At 39.6% G+C, this 20,774-nt stretch overlaps 1 protein-coding gene across 1 annotated transcript; it reads right to left on the bottom strand.

Annotated features, from left to right (window-relative positions):
* Positions 1–341: 341 nt before the first annotated feature.
* On the bottom strand, positions 342–17,503 carry atp6v1c2 (ATPase H+ transporting V1 subunit C2). Its single transcript, XM_038285166.1, has 14 exons — positions 17,424–17,503; positions 17,090–17,297; positions 15,780–15,847; positions 12,995–13,080; positions 11,628–11,693; positions 11,426–11,520; positions 9,400–9,491; positions 9,232–9,327; positions 9,078–9,146; positions 8,245–8,337; positions 8,064–8,151; positions 7,886–7,983; positions 7,689–7,812; positions 342–1,185 (listed from the first exon to the last, which is right to left on the bottom strand). Exons 2-14 carry the CDS (start codon positions 17,216–17,218, stop codon positions 1,081–1,083), a joined length of 1,209 nt encoding a protein of 402 aa, XP_038141094.1. The 5' UTR covers positions 17,219–17,297; positions 17,424–17,503; the 3' UTR covers positions 342–1,080.
* Positions 17,504–20,774: the final 3,271 nt, after the last annotated feature.

Here is a 20,774-nt window from a genome sequence, read left to right as displayed (position 1 = left end):
AGCAATAATAATCAAGCATAACTTTCTGAATGTGATGGGCGCCGCCATTTTGATTTGCTTGATTCCCTCCTCCTTCGTCTTCTTCTTCTTGGGTTTTACGGCGGTTGACAAACAGCGTTTGGTGCATTACCGCCACCAGCTGCTTGAGTCCCTCCTTCAATCCTAGCAGTAATACCGCACATCGTCACTAGGAGGCGAGGAGTCGAGGAGTCGAGATAACCGAGATAAGTGTGACGTGTGAACGGTCGTCAAAACTGAGCTTGGCCTGGTTACCGATCCAAGCTCGGACCGGTCTGGGCCTGGATCGGTTTTTCAAGGGTAGTGTAAATGGGGCTTAAGTGTATCGTTCTACAGTGTGCATTGAGGAAGAGGAAATGAAACGAACCATTATGGGCTTTAAAGCTCACTGCCAGAGAGCTGAATCTTGGACATTACATTAACCAGTGTTTTGGTAGAGATGCAAGAACCGACATTTCCTATCCTACCATCACAAACGTGTAGGCATTGGGTTTATTGCACCGGGCTTTCTAACTGAAACTGTGGCTTTGGTCAGCTGACACTAAAGATGAGCTTTCCGGCATTAAACACTTCAGTTGAGTTCAGTTTCAAGCAAAGATTGAATGTGACGGAAGGATCTTATTTCTGCTGTTAAATATAAAGGAGTGTTGTAATGCTTTGCTACTAGTAAGACAGTCTTACTAAATATTATTACTTTTTAATTTGGGATTTTTCAGATTTATGGACAAATTTATGCTCAAATTAAAGTTTCTTCTGGTGAGTTTATGCATTACCATAAAAAGCTGAATTTTATTCTAAGCTTTACCAGAGGTGCCAGATGGGAGCTTTGGATTCCTAGAAAACTTTCACATATTTACAAAGATAAGCATTCATGATAGTAGGATAAACAATCCTCAACTGAAGAGAATATTAACATGACTTTACCTCCCAGAAGTTGAGGTTTATGTACACAGGTCATTGCATATGCAGTATGTCCATCTGTCACAGGTTACTTTTTATAGTACTGTTGGTTTGTTTTTGGTCCTGACTGCTGAGGTTGTTGAGGTGCTTTCTGTCAGTTGGTCACGATGCTGTCTGCTCGCCGCTCTCCAGCATGATGGTGCTGATATGGAAGCAGATGTAGGAGGAGTACTCCTGCTGACAGAGCCCTGGGATGTCACACTTCACCTGTTTTAGAAATAACGCAGAAAGCTATCACAGACTTATAGAGTCAACCATGAAATTACTATCAGTCTTTGCATAACCTGCAAATTAGAATTTAGATTGAACATTTAGATCTAACATTAAAATGTAAATTTGACAGGACTGTAAATATTCTTAGGGTTAATTGCATTGGTGACATTTTTCTGAGCTTGTTGTTGGGGCTAGAACTGGGCTGCAAGGACCTCTCAGCCCAAGTCCCAAAGGAATAATTTCCTAGATGAAAATTGCTCCTCTCCTCCCTTGGCACCTGTTTTCTGCCCCTTTTGTTTCCGGCCCCTGCCTGCTGCCTGCCTCCTTCTCACAGCGGGGGATCTGGGGATCTCCTCCTGGGTCTGTGGGCTGTGTCCCCCAGAGGGATTGGCCCCTAGGCCCAGGAGGACAGTGTTTGTATGAGCAGTATAATAATATGTTTAGTGTCTGCATTTCCTTGTGTGCGTCTCTATTGAATGCTTGCATATGTCCACATAGGCTTAAAAGCGGGATTGTGTGAATGTATGTAAATTTGTTTACAAGTCAGGTTGAGTGTTTTCCTCCCCTCCCACCTACTGGAACATCATAGGGCCCAAGTATGAGCAGGGCCTTCCTCCTCCCGTCTTATGCTCCACGCCAGAGACAGGTACCTATGTCAGGGGCTCAATACTTTGATGGGCACTGTCTCATTTCTGGTGGCTGCCAGGCCAGTCTGGTCCTCCTGGCCTCTTAAGCATATTTTCCTTCAGAAGAAGCTTTTTAAATCCTTTACAAAAGCATGCCCATGCACACATAATATGGGGGTTTGGTTCCAGGTGCTCATGGATACACACTAATACTGAATACTAGGCAGCAGCTACAGATATATACCCCCCTGATTAATATTATGTAATATTTCCCTCTCATCCCATTCAGGTGTGGAAGTAGACTTCTAAGTCTACTTCTATAGACAACACATATCTTCTGTGTTGTCTATTTTTGTTGTTTTGTTTTATTTTCTCCCTTTCCATGCTCTCTTTCATGTCATCTATACCATTTTATTCCCTAAATAATTTTCAATAAAGTTTGATTTACAAGTACCAAGTGAATCCTCATGGCAAAAACTATTATGTTCTGCCTGTGAAGCAAATCTGTTGAGCTATCATCTAGCTCTGGTACATCGATTCCTGGGGCTTTAATGCCCAAATAGGTTACAAAAAGAAGTAGAAAAAGAAAATATTAAAAAACAATGCTAAAAATATACATATAATTATATAAATATATCTTTACACAGTGAGGACAATAACAATTTGAACACCCTACTATTCTGCAAGTTCTCCGACTTAGAAATTATGCAGGGTCTGAAATTGTCATCGTAGGTGCGTGTCCACTGTGAGAGACATAATCTAAAAAATAGTGCAGAAATTACAATTTATGATTTTTTTTTTACCTATTTATTTGTATGATACAGCTGTAAATAAATATTTGAGCACCTGTTTATCAGCTGAAATTCTGATCCTCAAAGACCTGTTAGTCTGCCTTCAAAATGTCCACCTTCCCTCCATTTATTATCCTAAATTAGTGCACCTGTTTGAGGTCATTAGCTACATAAAGACACCTGTTCCCCTCACACAATCAGTAAGAATCAAACTACTAATATGGCCAACACCAAAGAGCTGTCCAAAGACACTAGAGACAAAGTTGTACACCTCCACAAGGTCGAAAAAGGCTACGGAGATTATTGCCAAGCAGCTTGGTGAAAAAAGGTCCACTGTTGGAGCAATCATTAGAAAAAGGAAAAAGTAAACATGACTGTCAATCTGCCTCGGACTGGGGCTCCATGCAAGATCTCACCTTGTAGGGTCTCAAGGATCCTACGAAAAGTGAAAAATGACCTGTAAAGAGCTGTGACCACCGTTTCCAAGGTTACTGTTGCTAATACACTAAGCATTAAGACGCCATTGTTTGAAATCATGCATTTCACTGAAGATTCCCCTGCTTAAACCAGCACATGTCAAGGCCCATCTTAAGTTCGCCAATGACTATTTCGATGAGTGGCTCTGGAAGAAGCATATCAAGGTTCTGCCTTGGTGTAGCCAGTCTCCAAACCTAAACTCTATAGAGAATCTTTGGACGGAGCTCAAACTCTGTGTTTCTCAGTGACAGCCCAGAAAACCGACTGATCTACAGACGATCTGTGTGTGGAGGAGTGGGCCAAAATCCCTCCTGCAGTGCAAACCTGGTGAAAAACTACAGGAAATGTTTGACCTCTGTAATCACAAACAAAGGCTAGTGTACCAAATATTAACTGATTTTCTCAGGTGTTCAAATGCTTATTTGCAGCTGTATCATAGCTGTATCTTCAAAGAAACAGTTGAAAAAATCTTAAATTGTGAATTCTAGTGGGGTTTTTTTTTTTAGATTATGTCTCTCACAGTGGACATGCACGTATGATAACAATGTCAGACCCCTCCATGATTTCTAAGTGGGAGAACTTGAAAAAATAGCATGGTGTTCAAATACGTATTTTACTCACTGTATCTATAGATATATAGATATAAATATTTGTATATAGCTCTGTGCAAGGCTAAACCCCTCAGTTAACTGTTTTTCAAACATACCTTATTGTTGAGTTAAAACAGCACATTCAGTGACCACTGATCTGATTCTATTTTTAAAGTTATTTACTAAGTTTCACTCTTCATACTTTATTTTGTTCTATTTCTGTTTTTACCTTCTTTGGACATAATTTGTTTTTGTTTTTTGTGTGATATTTATTCAATTCTTTTGAGATTCAAACATGCCAACAAAACAAAACAATGCATGTTTTGCTTTTGTTGTTTTAAGAGCTTTCCAAGTTTTTGCATCATGATTTTACCTTCAGAAGCTAATGGGAATTCTGAACCAAGATCGGTGAAAGTAGGTGTTCTGTTTTTTTTGCCCTACAGGAGTTTTCGGCTAGATTTATTTTTCTTTTAATTTCTCTGCCAAGAGGCGCAAAAGGTAAGAGCCAACGACCAGGTGGCTCACTGTTCCTCCAGGCCCCAGACTCCAGGTGGCCGCCGGGGAACAGGGGTGTGAGAAGACCCCGATCCTCCCTGCGCCTGCTCAAATGTTGTGTTGTTGTGTGTTGCTCTCAGATGTAATTAAAACTGGGAGTACCAAGAGGGGGTGTCCAGCACAGTCCATCCCCCCCTCCAGGAGATAGGCGGTGCCAGCGCACCCCCCATTTGACAACCCTGAACCCTCAATGTATAGATGCGAGAGGGGATGGAGGAAGCTGACTGTGGTGAGGCCCATAAAATAAGCCCCCCCTGGTCGGCCTTGACCCCCAACCCTCAGAAAATACCCTACATAGATGTGTGTTGTGAAAATGTTGTAGATGGAACTGTCTAAAATGCAAAATAAAATTGGGGCGGGGGACGTCATCAGAAGGTGGGGCCCACCAGTAATGACCCCCTCGCCAAAAACCTACATGTGTGGCACTGTGATGGAGCAGGCAGAGGGAGGATTTCGGGAATGGGGAGCAAAGGACTGGGGCGCTTACTGCACTCCCAGGGAGCCAGCTCCCCCGCTGACTCCAATAGGCACCCCCGTTCCCCGAGAGCCCCTCCAGAGAGTGGGGCCCCACCAGTCTCACCACCGTAGCCCGGTGTTTCAAGGTGTTTCAAGGAAAAATGGTCAAAAGAACATAATCTACCAGACCTTTTGAAAATCTTAGACTAAATAAATTTTCCAGAACATGAATCTGAAAACCCCTTTTCTTTATACACTGAAAAAAAAATAGAGGTTGACAGAACTTAAATTTTCTAGGCAACGTGATGCATTTGGTTTTTTGAGTTTTCCTTACTTAAATTCACTGTGGTTGAGTTTACAAAGATTTTTGAGTTCTGCCAACTTAGGTTTTTGGAGTGTTACATAGAAATTTTGAGTTCTACCAACTTAGGTTTTTGAGTTTCACCTTTAAGTTCTGAGTTCTATCAACTTTGTTTTATGAGTTTGACATATAGATTTTGAGTTCTACAAACTCAGATTTTGTAGTGTTATCTGCAAGTTGAGTTCTATCAACTCAGTTTTTTTAGTCCTACCAATCATCTTCACTACCAATCATTCAACACTCAAAAAATTATGTTAATACAACATTTTTATTGCTTCAAGTCAAACATTGTATCAATAGATACAGTATAAAACCATGTTCAACAACATAATCTTAACTGCACAGATCAAAGTAACCTGACACTGGACCAGAATGTTCTAGATTTGTAAGAGGGAGTGATGATGAGGGAAAAAACAGTAAGACACCGATTTAGTAAGAGGAAAACACACAGGTAATTTTTTGTGAAGTAAGTGTATTAACATATATGAAAAAATAACAGTTTTACAAATTTGGACGGCCTTGAGTTTGTTTTTTCAATTGTAGTCTCTTTAAAATGGGTGCACCCTTTAAAAAAAATAAAATGAAATAAAATGTCTTGTTTCCCAACGGAAATAGAAAAAGGTTTTCCCTTTTTATCTCTGAGTTTTTCTTTTTTGTCCTACCACTCCGACAGGACGATGAATGCAAGAAAAGTAAGTCCTCTTTAGTCCAAATCCTTCTCTTCAGTCCAAATCCAGATGTTCACACGGTTGGCTCGCCATCTCCATTTAAGGAGAGAATCCAGAATCCGGGGTATCCAAAAAACCCTGCCTGCATAGCACAACAGGGCTTAGTTAAATCCATTCACTTCTTGTTCTTAACTGTACAGTTTATATCTCTCCAAGTATGATAAATTTCAGTGTGTAATGTAACTTTTCTAACTCATTACGAATTAACTGCTGCATTACAGGGTTAACATATAAAATGTTAATGTCACTGTTTTTCTTGTAAAGCAAATAAAATCATGAAAGCAAAAAATCCACATGTAAATAATGTAAATAACAGTAAATACCCACACAGATTAAGAAAGTAAAATAATGTAGTCTTGTAATATTCTGTGCCTAAGTGCAACAACACTGCACTACATAAAACAATTTAGAAATTTCATAAGTTATTACATTCAACTTAATGTCTCTTTTCATTTGTACAATGAAAATAACAGGCACTCTTTTCTCTGGATAAACACTCACCCGCACATGCGCGACATAAACACGCACGCGCACACGCGCATTATAAACACGCACGCGCGCGGCTTTTCCTTTCATCAGAACGTGAAAAACATGCGAACTCATGCTTCAACTCGGTGGCAATACACCACAAGGGAATGCTAACTCACGGAGCTAACCGCTAACTGGCTGTACTTTGCAGCACTCACCAGGAAAAGAAAAGATTCAGAAAACTGGTAAGGTCCCAGGGTCGTTCCTCCGTGGTTCTCCAGATGCATAAAAGCACAATGTCAGCCAATCTTCTCAAATGCGAGGGAAAAAGGCTGTGCCCTTGAAGAAACCGATAGGAAACCCCGTACCGTAGTGGGCGTGTCCATGAACATAAGCAGTGCGCATGCCCATGAGTTTACAGTTGAGGGAACTCAAAAAATCTTTTATAGGCGATTTAAAACTCCTTGTTAAACCAACTTCTGAGAATTTGAGTTGGGCAAACGTGTATTTATTTGTTAGATGTCAAATTTATATTTCTGAGTCGAATTACAATACAATTGTGTGTTAGAACAACAATTGCCATTTACTTTTTTAACAGTGTAGTTTCAAGTCAAATATTATTAATAGTTTGACCAATAATTTTGAGCTAAAATAAACCTTTTGCCCATTTACTAAACAGAATGGAGACGATCCTTTTAGAGGTAAACTCTTGACCTACCTATTTAATTTTAGCTATGATACTTTATTTATTTATTTTATTTATTCAGAAACATGTTGCTTCTCTTTTGGGAATTAAATTTATTCAAATTATTGCTTTTAATTTAAGCTCATCTGTGCTTCTTTTTAATGCAAAATCTAGCTGTGTCATTCCTTAATGCAAAAGTTACATTTGCTCAGTTTTTGGTGCCTTTAATCATCATAAGAATCATTGGCTGCTGTGTTTTTTATACTACTGTACATGTTTTTGTGTGGCAGATGTTTATTTACTGTATGAAAGGGTCTATAGCATGCAAAATGTACTCTTTCTAGCTTTAATCTGTGTTATAATGCTGTGCATTCATCAAAAGCATACAAAATGTCTAATTGATCCTTATAAAGGATCCACGGCAGACTCTGCTGGAGAAAGATGGGATTTTCTCCAGCTCCCAACAATAAATTATGCTTAGCAACAACCCCTCTCTGCCCTGAAAAAAACAACTGACCAAGACACATCATTTAGTAGCTAATCTGCACAGTGACAGCAATTGTTATTTTTTCAGCTAATCTCTGTCATTGCATTTTCTTTCCCATATTTTTTGTTCTTGTTATTTAGCAAGAAGTGGCATAATGAAGTAGGCAGAACCCAGATAAGGAGAAGAGGCTTCACTTTAAAGCCAGGTGTCTGGCTTGTCTCTCTGTGTTTGATATCAGAATAGAATATCAAACCAAATGATCAGCTATTCTACCTCCTTCATGCTGGCAGTCGGGTCCAAGTGTCCAAACAGAGTAGAAAGTTCCTCCTTCAGCTTCTTTGAGTGCTTCCTGTCTGTCTCCAGAAGAAAAGCCTGATAGTTCACAGGTAGTCCATACCTACCCAAGGAAATCACATGAAGCTTTATCAGTCTCCATTAGTAGGTCATCAATAATTAACATAAATTCTTACCTGAGAACTGATTCCACAAAAACTCTTAATGCTTTTAAATGTATCCAGGCAACGAACACCTGAGTGAAATTCACCTTCAGCCAACGCACAAAGATCCCCTGTGAGGAAGGCAGGAAGTGTGTTAAAAAAAAAGACGTAATCACAAATATCTGTTGGCAAATCCCAACACCTGACTCACATACTGCTCCTTTTTCTGAAGGGTGAGCTTCGTGATCTCCTGCTGCTTCCTCTCCTCCACATCAAAGCTGTACTCCCGCACAATGAACCTGCGTGGATCACAGACTACATTATGGTAATTGACGCAGACACCATGGGTGAGTCTCCCATCGGGGGTTTCTCCAGAAATTCCTCCTGCTTACTTGCTCTCCTGAGCTTTAGCTTTGAATTCGTTCACAGCTCGCTTGAAGAGAGTCACCAAGAAGATTCCCCCGTCTCTGTCCTCAAAAATCTTCCTAAATATCAGAAGGAAATATGAGAAAATGAGGTAGGAAAGGACAATGGTGTGTGTGTGTGAGATGGGGGTGGGGTGGGGGGGGGGGGTGCATACTTTAAATAATTTTTTTTTATCAAAATCTTGTTGGGCTTCAGAAACCCTTCTCCAACCTATTGTGTTATCACTACAACTTCAAATTTTTATTGTTTAAGGTGTTTTTGTTGAGCTGGACCAACAAAATGTTCAACAAATGAAAATGAGATGAGTAGATTCTGTATATGGGAACCCAAAATCTGAATTCTTGAAACGTATGAAGATGCAAACTTCTCAGCTGCCTCAGTAATAATAATAACGACATAAAATAAAAGCGAATGTAAAGATTTAATGGTGCAAATGAAAGAGGAGGGACCTGCTCATGGTAAACACCCCTCAACTCTTCTTATGCTGCACTGAGAAACTGTCCTGATGCCCCAGGTCAAAAAACACTGCTTGTTTTCCTCCAGTGTTGGAAAGTCTAAGATCTGTTCTTTCGCAGTTCACCAGAAACTGCTGATGCTTTGTGTTTTGATTTGATATAAAGTTTTTAATTATTAAAAACTTCATCTGGAATCACTCTGTGCACAGAATACTAATATTCCTTGCTGCTGATCTGAGCCACACACTCTCCCTTCTGCAGGTATTTAAACGCCTGCTCCCAGTTTGACCTCCCGAAGTTTGAGAACAGAAGTTTTAGAGCCTTACTATTGGACTGAAACTCACCTGCTCGACCGAGGGACCACAAACTCTGAGAAGAATTCATAGCTTCTCTCCCACTGCAGATATTTTTCTCTGCGATTGATAATACAGAGTGGAACGGTTTTATGTTTAATGAGCATCTCAGGATATACAAAGGGAAAGATGTTAAGGTACGTACCTGCTTACAACCACTAAAATAGTTGTTAGATACTCAGAGACCACCAGGTCCTCTTTCCTTATGATACCACTCAGACTTTGTGTTTGCAAATTACCGCTGAAAACAAGCATCACAGACTTCAGTACATCATACTGACCATCTAAGCATTTATTACAGCATATTACTCACTTTAGATTACGTTCAAGGCTTTGTAAAGAAGCTGCCAGGCTGCTGTAGGCTGTCGCTCTTGATCTTAGCTCTGTTTCCACCTGTGATATTTCCTGCAGAATATTCAGCATCAAGTTTTCCTTTACTTGGAAATTTCTATACTTCTTCTCAGCCCATGTTTATATCAACATTACTGGCATAGCATCTTTTGATTTCTTCCTTTAAGTTAGAGAGACTAAAATACTTCCACAATTTACATTTTTTGGTGTTAAAGAAATTAAAATGTTTAATTTTACCACTTTTAAGATAAAACTTTGCTGAAGAACCTTGGGATTTAATTTCATGAGGTCTTATTTTCTAAATCCCTAACATTGAATATGATTAATCAAATCAATCAGAACTAAAGTTGGTCTGTTTATTTAGGGTTTTATTAATTTATATGCTCACTCTTTAGAGAAAGGTTACAAGAGATCAATAGGATCTCAATGCACATCATATCAGTTAGGGGAAAAACAAAACTTTTTTTAAACAATTGTTTATAAAAAAAAATGATTTAGAAAGTGTTCAAGAGACTGCAAACAGGTCAACAGTAACACAGAAGAGCCACAGTTTGGTTCAATTTAATAGATCAGGACGGGTATTCACAAAGAATCCTAAGTGACTGGATTTTGGAAAAAATTTAGAATTCACAGAAAATCTGTGTTATACAGTAGAGACCCTCGTCTTGTTTAAGCACGGTGAGGGTAGTATAATGGTGTTAAACTCCAGCACAGTTGACTAATGCTTGGGGTCAATGATCAGAAGCAAGCCAGCAGTCCAACTCTGAATCACAATGGAGAAAATAAAAGTGAGCAAAGTCAAAGACTGCAATGAAATCCTGCTGAGATCCTGATGCATGACCTAAACAAGTTATTTATGTTCAAACACATTTTCCAAAGAGGCTGAAATATTCTGAAATAATCTGAAGTATTAGTCTAAATTCCTCCACAATAATTTAAGAAGAATTTTCCAAAATACTGCAAACATTTTATGGGAAACGTGCAATAGTAAAATGTAAACAAATTATTATTATTAGCTAAGACTAATTTTTCATTACTTCCAGTTAGTATGAATAATAACTCTTTTAAATTTAATAATCATTTAAAACTGCATTCTACTTTTAACTTTTGTTATATTTTTCTAAAACTTTGTTTTTTACAGATCTACAAATTTTAAGCAGCATTTATTACAATAACAGGAAATCTCTACACTACAAATACTTTTTAACAGTCCTGTGTTTAACAAATGATTTAAGCAAAGTATCGTCAGAAAATTTAGATTTCTCTTTTCTCCTATATCTAGTGATGCTTTTCATTCAGTGAAAAATGTTTTTAGTTGTTTCAGTTTGTTTCAGTTTGTTTCACCTGCAAGGCTGAGAAAATGTCTGAGTAAGGGGTGGTGTAATTATTCCCACGACAAGCCAAATTCTTTCTCAAGGTTTGTTTAAGTGTGTAATTTGTTTTCACTCCGACACAACATTCAGGGTTTTTTTGCTCCCTCAGTAAGGGAGAGTCAGAACAGAGCTGAATACTGTGCCATAAGGGCCATATGATGAACTGTTCTCTCTTTGCAATGATATGAAAATAAAGTGCAGACTGAGTGAAATCTATTGATCTCCATTTCTTTAACTAGGATGAACAATTGAAGACTTTATTCCCACTGCAAAGGTCAACTTATATCATCTATGGAAGGATGATCATATATTACTCAGTAAAAACGTGAAATAATCCATTAAAGACAAGCGATAGGAGACAAGTCCGTTGAAAACCATGTTTGCTGATCATAATGTGAGTGTTTTCAGAAAACATCAGAAAGTGGCTGGAGAATCACTAATTGCTTCTAAATTCATATTAAGGGTTTAAACAATAAAATAATTTGGCAGGAAATGAACACACATATAATACAGAAATAATACCGTCAGAATGAAAAATTTGACCTATTTGAATGTAATGATGTTTAGATACTAGGAAGAAGACAACTTGGTCCTCAGGTCAGCTTGAATTGGTACCTTGTTGATGAGATCTGCCAGGGTGCAGAGAGGCAGAGCCGTAGGATACTTGGCTTTGTCCCACTGAAACTTGGTGACGTACCTCATCAGGTCCACTGAGAAAAAACAAACAACTTCTGACCAAAAATAAGACTAAAGGTTTGCAAACATAATAAACCACGGTTATATAGAAGAGGAATCTATTAGCAGATAAACTCTGTACCTCTTAGAGATGCGAGATAAGCCTGTAGTGCTGATGGAACGGCGCTTCTCTGATCCCATCTGTGGCCTGTAGGTAACAGTCAGGTTAGTTTGCTTTGCTTTGGAGGACGACAGTGTGAGCTGCAGTGAGCTGTGGTGAGCTGTACTGACCTGTGGTGAGTTGTGTTGAGCTGTGGTGGGCAGTGGCGAGCTGTAGTGAGCTGTGGTGGGCTGTGGTGAGCTGTAGTGAGGTTTGGTGAGCTGTAGTGAGCTGTACTGAACTGTGGTGAGTTGTAGTGAGCTGTACTGAGCTGTGGTGAGTTGCAGGGAGGTGTGGTTAGCTGTGGTGAGCTGTTGTGATCTGTAGTGAGCTATTGTGAGTTGTAGTGAGCTGTGGTGAGCTGTAGTGAGGTTTGGTGAGCTGTAGTGAGCTGTACTGAACTGTGGTGAGTTGTAGTGAGCTGTACTGAGCTGTGGTGAGTTGCAGGGAGGTGTGGTTAGCTGTGGTGAGCTGTTGTGATCTATAGTGAGCTATTGTGAGTTGTAGTGAGCTGTGGTGAGCTGCAGTGAGCTGTGGTGTGCTGTAGTGAGCTGCACTGACCTGTGGTGAGTTGTGGTGAGCTGTGGTGGGCTGTGGTGAGCTGTAGTGAGCTGTGGTGGGCTGTGGTGAGCTGTAGTGAGGTTTGGTGAGCTGTAGTGAGCTGTACTGAACTGTGGTGAGTTGTAGTGAGCTGTACTGAGCTGTGGTGAGTTGCAGGGAGGTGTGGTTAGCTGTGGTGAGCTGTTGTGATCTGTAGTGAGCTATTGTGAGTTGTAGTGAGCTGTGGTGAGCTGTAGTGAGCTGTGGTGGGCTGTGGTGAGCTGTAGTGAGGTTTGGTGAGCTGTAGTGAGCTGTACTGAACTGTGGTGAGTTGTAGTGAGCTGTACTGAGCTGTGGTGAGTTGCAGGGAGGTGTGGTTAGCTGTGGTGAGCTGTTGTGATCTATAGTGAGCTATTGTGAGTTGTGGTGAGCTGTAGTGAGCTGTGGTGGGCTGTAGTGAGCTGTGGTGGGCTGTAGTGAGCTGTGGTTAGTTGTAGTGAGCTGTGGTGAGCTGTAGTGAGCTGTAGTGGGCTGTGGTGAGCTGTAGTGAGTTGTAGTGAGCTGTGGTTAGTTGTAGTGAGCTGTGGTGAGCTGTAGTGAGCTGTGGTGGGCTGTGGTGAGCTGTGGTGAGCTGTAGTGAGCTGTGGTGAGCTGTGGTGAGCTGTAGTGAGTTGTAGTGAGCTATGGTGAGTTGTAGTGAGTTGTAGTGAGCTGTGGTGAGTATTTTGATTTTTACACACAGACTTTTTCATCTTCTATTAGCTAGATATTAAACACTCCGATTGTTATGGTGTGTTTGTATGAATCACCTCCGTTGACGATGGCGTACTCCTGAACTTTGTCTCCAGACGCCTCCATCACTTCCTTCAGACTCTGGCAGGTTTTTTTAATCACACTGGGTGAAAAAAAAAATGATGTTAATCTGAAAATCTCTCTTTAAAGATTTTTTCATGTTTTTATTTATAAAGCACAGCAGTTATAAAAATGTCTAAAAAAAACGTTTTCACATTTTTCTATGTTACATCCAAACCATTTAGAGCATTTCTTTCAGATTTTATATTACACAACAACACAGTGTACAGTTTCCAGCATCATAACCAATAACGTTCAGAACAGGTAATCAGCTCCACTGATAATGGCACCTGCCAGGGTATGTTTTCATAAAATGGCTTCCATCCCTGTCTTTCTTAAAGTAAATCTGTCCCGTAGCATTATGCTGGCACCACCATGTTTCACATGTACACTATATTGCCAAAAGTATTTGCTCACCCATCCAAATTATTGGAATCAGGTGTTCCAATCACTTCCATGGCCACAGGTGTATAAATTCAAGCACCTAGGCATGCAGACTGTTTTTACAAACATTTGTGAAAGAATGGGTCGCTCTCAGGAGCTCAGTGAATTCCAGCGTGGAACTGTGATAGGATGCCACCTGTGCAACAAATCCAGTCGTGAAATTTCCTCGCTCCTAAATATTCCACAGTCAACTGTCAGCTGTATTATAAGAAAATGGAAGTGTTTGGGAACGACAGCAACTCAGCCACGAAGTGGTAGGCCACGTAAACTGACGGAGCGGGGTCAGCGGATGCTGACGCGCATAGTGCGAAGAGGTCGCCAACTTTCTGCAGAGTCAATCACTACAGACCTCCAAACTTCATGTGGCCTTCAGATTAGCTCAAGAACAGTGCGCAGAGAGCTTCATGGAATGGGTTTCCATGGTCGAGCAGCTGCATCCAAGCCATACATCACCAAGTGCAATGCAAAGCGTCGGATGCGGTGGTGTAAAGCACGCCGCCACTGGACTCTAGAGCAGTGGAGACGCGTTCTCTGGAGTGACGAATCGCGCTTCTCCATCTGGCAATCTGATGGACGGGTCTGGGTTTGGCGGTTGCCAGGAGAACGGTACTTGTCTGACTGCATTGTGCCAAGTGTAAAGTTTGGTGGAGGGGGGATTATGGTGTGAGGTTGTTTTTCAGGAGCTGGGCTTGGCCCCTTAGTTCCAGTGAAAGGAACTCTGAATGCTTCAGCATACCAAGACATTTTGGACAATTCCATGCTCCCAACTTTGTGGGAACAGTTTGGAGCTGGCCCCTTCCTCTTCCAACATGACTGTGCACCAGTGCACAAAGCAAGGTCCATAAAGACATGGATGACAGAGTCTGGTGTGGATGAACTTGACTGGCCTGCACAGAGTCCTGACCTCAACCCGATAGAACACCTTTGGGATGAATTAGAGCGGAGACTGAGAGCCAGGCCTTCTCGTCCAACATCAGTGTGCGACCTCACAAATGCGCTTCTGGAAGAATGGTCAAAAATTCCCATAAACACACTCCTAAACCTTGTGGACAGCCTTCCCAGAAGAGTTGAAGCTGTTCTAGCTGCAAAGGGTGGACCGACGTCATATTGAACCCTATGGATTAGGAACGGGATGTCACTTAAGCTCATATGTGAGTCAAGGCAGGTGAGCAAATACTTTTGGCAATATAGTGTATGTGTCTCGCTTGGCTTATGGCAAACTGTATTCAATTTCCTTTTTTTTACAACATCGGCTTTGCTCTTCTGACTTTTTCTCAAAGGGATGCAATAGATTCATCCACACAGCTGGAGCCTTTTCACATGGAGCATAAAGTTCTCTTCTGATTTAAACTGATAGTTTCTAATTATTTAACGAATGATATAGGAAATAATATAAAAAAAGAACAAAGAAAGGATACAAAACCAAAAAAAAGCTGGAGATAAAAGAAATTAAAAGAAGAAAGATGAGATAAAATGGACACATGCATAAGCATAATTGAATGTAAGGTTTTATTTAATTAAACTTATCTTATTTTTTCTTTTGTTCCTTTTTTAATATAAATGGAACATCTTGGTTTTATGTAGCTTTCCCATCCCTCCCAGAGGCCTTTAAATTATTCTCTTTGAAGCCTCAAGAAAAATTTTATTCTTTCCATCTTAAAAATATCACCTAATATTTTACACAAATGTTTAATGGCAAGTACTTTTTTTTATCAAAAAGAAAGCTATTTTGCAAAGCAGGAAAGTCAGAAAATGTAGTCAGAAAAAAAGTGTTGACTCAGGTGTGATGGATACTTTAAAGCAGCCATTCTGTTTTTTTTTATATTAGAATATGATTATCATTTCTATCTGTACAATAATTTGGTACACTGTGATGAGACATGATATAAAACCACAGCAAAACATACTTTGGTTTGTTAATATCTGCACATGTCCAAAGAAAAAGCTTTAGCAAAGACCATAATGTTCAGCCTGACTGAGCTCCATTAGGACATTTGTTCTAAGACATAAATGTGAATCCATTATTTGCTATAAACATCATCATGCTGAGTGTTATCTTCTTCCTGGAACTGTGGCTAGCTGCTGGATCCATCACTCATGCAGCCACAGCTCAAATAGACCAACAACGAATTTGAAATCAGGAGGGAAACGAAACATCACCTGAGCATTAATCATTCATCATGCAGACTGAACACATGCTCTGAGCTGCTGCTTTCAGTGAAGGACAAACCTGCAACACGGGCTGACAGTTATCAACAGAATTTATTCCTCTGTTGCTGAGTTTTGTGTTTGCTTTACCTCTCAGTCAGCGCGTCCAGTTTTGACAGCTCATCTGACACTTGAACCAGACTGTCTAGAATCCCCACCTGCAGCCTCAGCAGAAACAAAAGCCATAATGTTGCTCTGAGTCATAACACATCCAACAACTCAGAAAGCTCACAGCAATTAGCACCTGTATTCTTGTAATTTTATTCATACAGGTATCTTTAAAACTTTTTGTTTTGTACAACTAAAAAAATGTAGTTTTGTACAGCTTATATGACATTTCCATTTCTGAAAGTGCAGCAGCAATCAAATGTAAACAGTGTGGGAGAAAAAACATGGTGCAAAAAACGCACTGATGTGGAAGTTCAGAGCATTAATATATATATGGTGAAATATGCAGTGTTTTGGTTTGGTGTTGTGTGTGTGAAAGATATTATAGACTACTCAAAAATTAGAAAATAAAATAAAAAAATTATCTTTTCATCAAAATCTATTTGAAACTAACTTTGACAAAGACTCAATTTGCAACATTTTGTAAATAGTTTTCCTGCCAAATTGTTTCAAACTAAGAGATGCAGCTCACTCACTGGAAGTTTTGAGTGGCAATGGATTACAGCATATTACAATTTATTAAGGATTATTTATTCATCAAGGATTGAAATGTGTTTGATTCCCAAACTGATAGTGAGTTAATAGAGATATGAATGCAATAGTTATAAAGAAAGGAATATAACTCCTCCTTTAACAGTTAGCTTAGCCCGCCTTTGGAGACAGGCTGCATGTTCAAATCACATAGTAAGGTATTCATACAAGGTATTCAGCATTTATTTTGAAATGCATTATTTGTTTATTAAACATAATCTTTACATGAGATGATGCTCCTTTTTGATACAGAACAGCAGCACAATTAGGACATTCTGAGAAAGAATCAAAGGCTTTGTGGTTAACGTTGAGTTCTCGCTAATCAGGTTTTAAATCAATATTTCACAATAATGTGCAAATATGATCAGGCTTTTAAGTTCTACATTAACATCTGGATCCAATTTAGAACTTTAAGGCTTTGAGAAGCTGAAAACCACAGATGTGAACAGCTGTGGTGAAAGAGCAGCTCTCTGGTAGACAGACAGGGTACTGATCACGCTGAGGGAAACGGGTCAGATGGAAATGTTGCCTCAAACTGCAGAGAGCAACCTGAGCCTCCATCCCTTCACCAGAGAAGGACACCAAACACCATCAGCGTCCTCTCTCACACTCTACTGTACTGCTTTAAACTAAATAAAAATAGCACTTTTCTCTTGTATTCGGTGCAATTGGCTCGTTGTCGGAATAGATCACACCCTCACCTTTAGATCCGGGATGAAGAACTTCCAGAATGAGGCCAGGTGGGTTTTAATTATGGTCCGCTTTAGTTTCTCCATGCTGGCTAAACTGGTCTTGTCCAGTGGGACAGAAATCAGCCAAAACTCTGCCATCACTCCTCTTGCTTCACACAGAGACCATCAATCATATATCCTACATACCAGTTTGGCATGAAACACATCAGATATTTTCCTAGAAACACAAATAATCAAATATTTAAACTAAAAGATGTCAAATGAGTTTCTTTGGAACATCTCAATGTTTTGTTTAATGTGATTGAAATAAAGCTCAGAATTAGCTGTTAAAGTAGTCTAATACCTTCAGGCTACCTTCATGATCCTCCTGTGATGACACCTCAGAGTGACTGAGTGAGAGCAGCAGCTCCACCTGAGACGGACCCGACGACTGAGGAGAGCCGTCTGACGGCCATCTGACTCTGTCCGGTTACAGGAAGCTCTCATCTCTCAGGTGACCTGAGTGAATACGCATTAACAGAAAGAGTCATATGTGACATGAAATGTTAGTAATGGAGGCCATGAAACATTAAATCCTATTTAACAAAATGTTTAACAAAACATTACAAATTTCATGGCTGAAAAATATTTTTTAAGAGTTTTTATTTGCCATCAAGTAAATAGAAAATAAAGATATGTTTTTATCTTTGCATAGCACAAGCTAATTACCTCAGGAAGCAATATTCAAACGATGTTTTATATAATCATCCAAATATTTTTGATAATTAACTTTAAAGACATTATCCTTTCCAAATGACCAGAGAAAACTTTAAAGCCAGTAATACAGTTGTTGGTGTCATGGCACTGATGGCTGGATTTGGCTCTTTTCTGCATAGCTCCGCCCACTGTCATTGTCACTCATCAGATCCACCTGTTCCTGTTTAAGCTACCCGTTCCCAGATTATTGGAGCTGTGTGAGAGTAACTCTCAATCCAGTGTGTTGCTGATTTCCTGATCCTAAAAAGTTTTTGTCTTTGTTTTACCCCTGTTTCTGCTCTCTTTGCCTATTCTGTTTTTGGACTTACTCCTTGATTTTTCCTGTAAAACGACCTTGGACCTGACTCCTGACCCCGGCGTGGATTCTGCTTCGGTACTTCTTCGGCTCTCTGATTCTCTGGCCTCCACCTCAGCTGTCTTCTGCTCATCAGTCTGCTCTGCTTCTCTCCTGGAACTCTGGGGGCAGCTCCTGCTGCATCCTCCGGGATTCAACTCCTTCCTTTTGGGCTCAGACTGAACTCTTAGCCATGTTAGTTACTTCTTTGCTGGTAACCATTGCCTCTCTGAGTTTCATAGTCACTATCCTACGTTTCCACCTCTACAGAGGATCCAGTGAACCTACCCCAGCTATTGAGCCATTGTGCGCTGAGCAGAAAATAAACGCTTTCTTGTGAATTTCTGGGTCCTACGTTCTGAATCGTCTGACAATTGGATAAAAAGGTTTCCATAATTAGTTGTACAGATGTGTGAATTCGCTGCTCCCTTGGTGCCACACAATGGCGGCCCACTGCTCCCCAAGGGGATGGGTTAAATGCAGAGAGTGAAATTCGCCTTTGTGGGACAATAAAAGGATTTACATTTCTTAAAATAAAAATCGAAAAAAATTGTTGGAACCTCCTTCGTTTTGAAAAAAAAATCCACAATGGTCACAAAAATTATTTGAATCTGACAAAATAAGTAATAGATCAAAATTACATTGAAATGAAGAAATGAAAGTCAGATATTGCTTTTCAACTATGCTATGAAAGATGGATTTACAAAAGAAATTAACTCATTAAACAGGCCTTGACTAAACTTACAACACCCCCTTTTTAAGGACTAAAAAATAAACTCATGCCGTTACAAAAATGATAGTGGCCCTAACTTATTTTCTTTTTAACCTTTTTTTTTCCTTTGGTCACATTTTCTTAAAGTTGTTCTGTTTGGGTCTTGTCTAAAAGCAATGTCTGACTTTCTTTTGTTTGTATTCTTTATTCGCATGTACCAACAATTGTGTCAATGTGTGTCAGTTCATTCTTTGATTCACCTTCAGCAGCAGCAACAAACAGAAATAATCTTTTGTCTGACTTTATCAGTTGTTTAGGTTTGCAGATGTACAGCTCATCCCAAAACCTTACACCACAACATTTTAATCAGGTAGAGGTTTAGACTTTGACTAGGCCATTCCATTTTTTATAGTATCTGCTGTATTTGAGTGACTATTGGATTCACCATCTTCTACCATCAGTTATCAGCTTTGGTTTCAAAAGACGGGGACATCTTTGCACGTCATGGTCGTTTATCCTTCATGATCTCTCATATATAACATTAACTTGTGCTTGTACAGTTGTTCTCTGTTTTGCATAGCTTAGAAAACTAGCTGTTTGCATTTTTTTAGACTTAACAAAGATCAACTGATACAGAATGAAGAAATGGAACTACTCAGAAATGTGGGCAGCCGTTTCATTTTAGACTTTAGGTTCTAGTGGCTGCACTCTCTCTCTCTCTTTCTCTCTCTCTCTCTGTGTATATATATATGTGTGTGTGTGTGTGTGTGTGTGTGTGTGTGTGTGTGTGTGTGTGTGTGTGTGTGTGTGTGTGTGTGTGTGTGTGTGTGTGTGTAAAAATGTCCATGTTAAATACCTCAGCATTTAACTCATCCCCTTTGGGAGCTGTGGGCTGCCATTGTGTGGTGGAGAGCAGTCTGGGGTTAAGGGTCACCTAACCTAACTGTCCTTACTGATCCGTACGAAATAGGAAATTGGGGGGATTTTAATATTATAAATCTAATTCCTAACAGATAAGGCATCAAGAATGAAGAGTCATAAGATGTTGCTTGATAACCAAGAGTAACATAGCCAAATATAGGAAAGATGCAAACAGGTAAAGCAGGCATCCCCAAAGTTTGTCCTGGAGGTCCGCTGTCCTGCAGGTTTTAGAGCTTTCTCTGTTTTAGCACAGCTCATTCTGGTGATTTTAGTTCTGCAAAAGCCTGTTAATCAACTATCAATGTAAATCAGCTGTGCTGGAGCAGGAAAACCTCTGAAAGCTGCAGGACAGCATTGGGGATTCCTGAGCTAAAGTGACATTTTCCTCCATTTTGGAAGTGGTTTCGGAGTGTATCAAACTGTCTTTCTCAGAGAAACCCCTTCGTAGTGCCATATGACCAAGAGGGGCAAGCAATAGTTGCCCCTGTTGGAAAAGTCCTATGGAAATTATGAAACTAAGAGGGATAATCTAGTAATCAATGAATCTTTAAATGTACAATTTTGATTTTAAGATGAAATTTCTATCCAGAACTCCTTAAAGTGGAAAATATTTAGTTTAATCTGGTCAAAAAAATTAAATAGATAAATAACCCTAACCCTAATAAATAAAAATTCTAAATTATTGGTAACAGATTAATCGTAAGCAAAATTATGGTTAGTTACAGCTCTAGTTTGTTGGTTTCTTTGTATTTATTTATTTATTTATTTATTTATTTATTTATTTATTTATTATTGTTGGTTCCAGAACTCCAGTTTTTTTTCCCCGGAAGTAGCAGTCCTTATGTGTCCGTCGCGTAACGACGTCCGTAAAGCTGAAGCAGATTCAGCAAAGCAGTCAATAGTTTTATTTACATACATATTGTTTTAAATAAATAGATAAAATTAGGAAACAGAGCTTTAAATTTGTCCGA

This window comes from Cyprinodon tularosa, unplaced genomic scaffold (genome assembly GCF_016077235.1).
Source record: "Cyprinodon tularosa strain WSP-4 unplaced genomic scaffold, ASM1607723v1 ctg207, whole genome shotgun sequence".
Classification (NCBI taxonomy): domain Eukaryota; kingdom Metazoa; phylum Chordata; class Actinopteri; order Cyprinodontiformes; family Cyprinodontidae; genus Cyprinodon; species Cyprinodon tularosa.
Note: the sequence above shows the minus strand (reverse complement) of the source record. Positions and strands in the feature narration are given on the sequence as shown.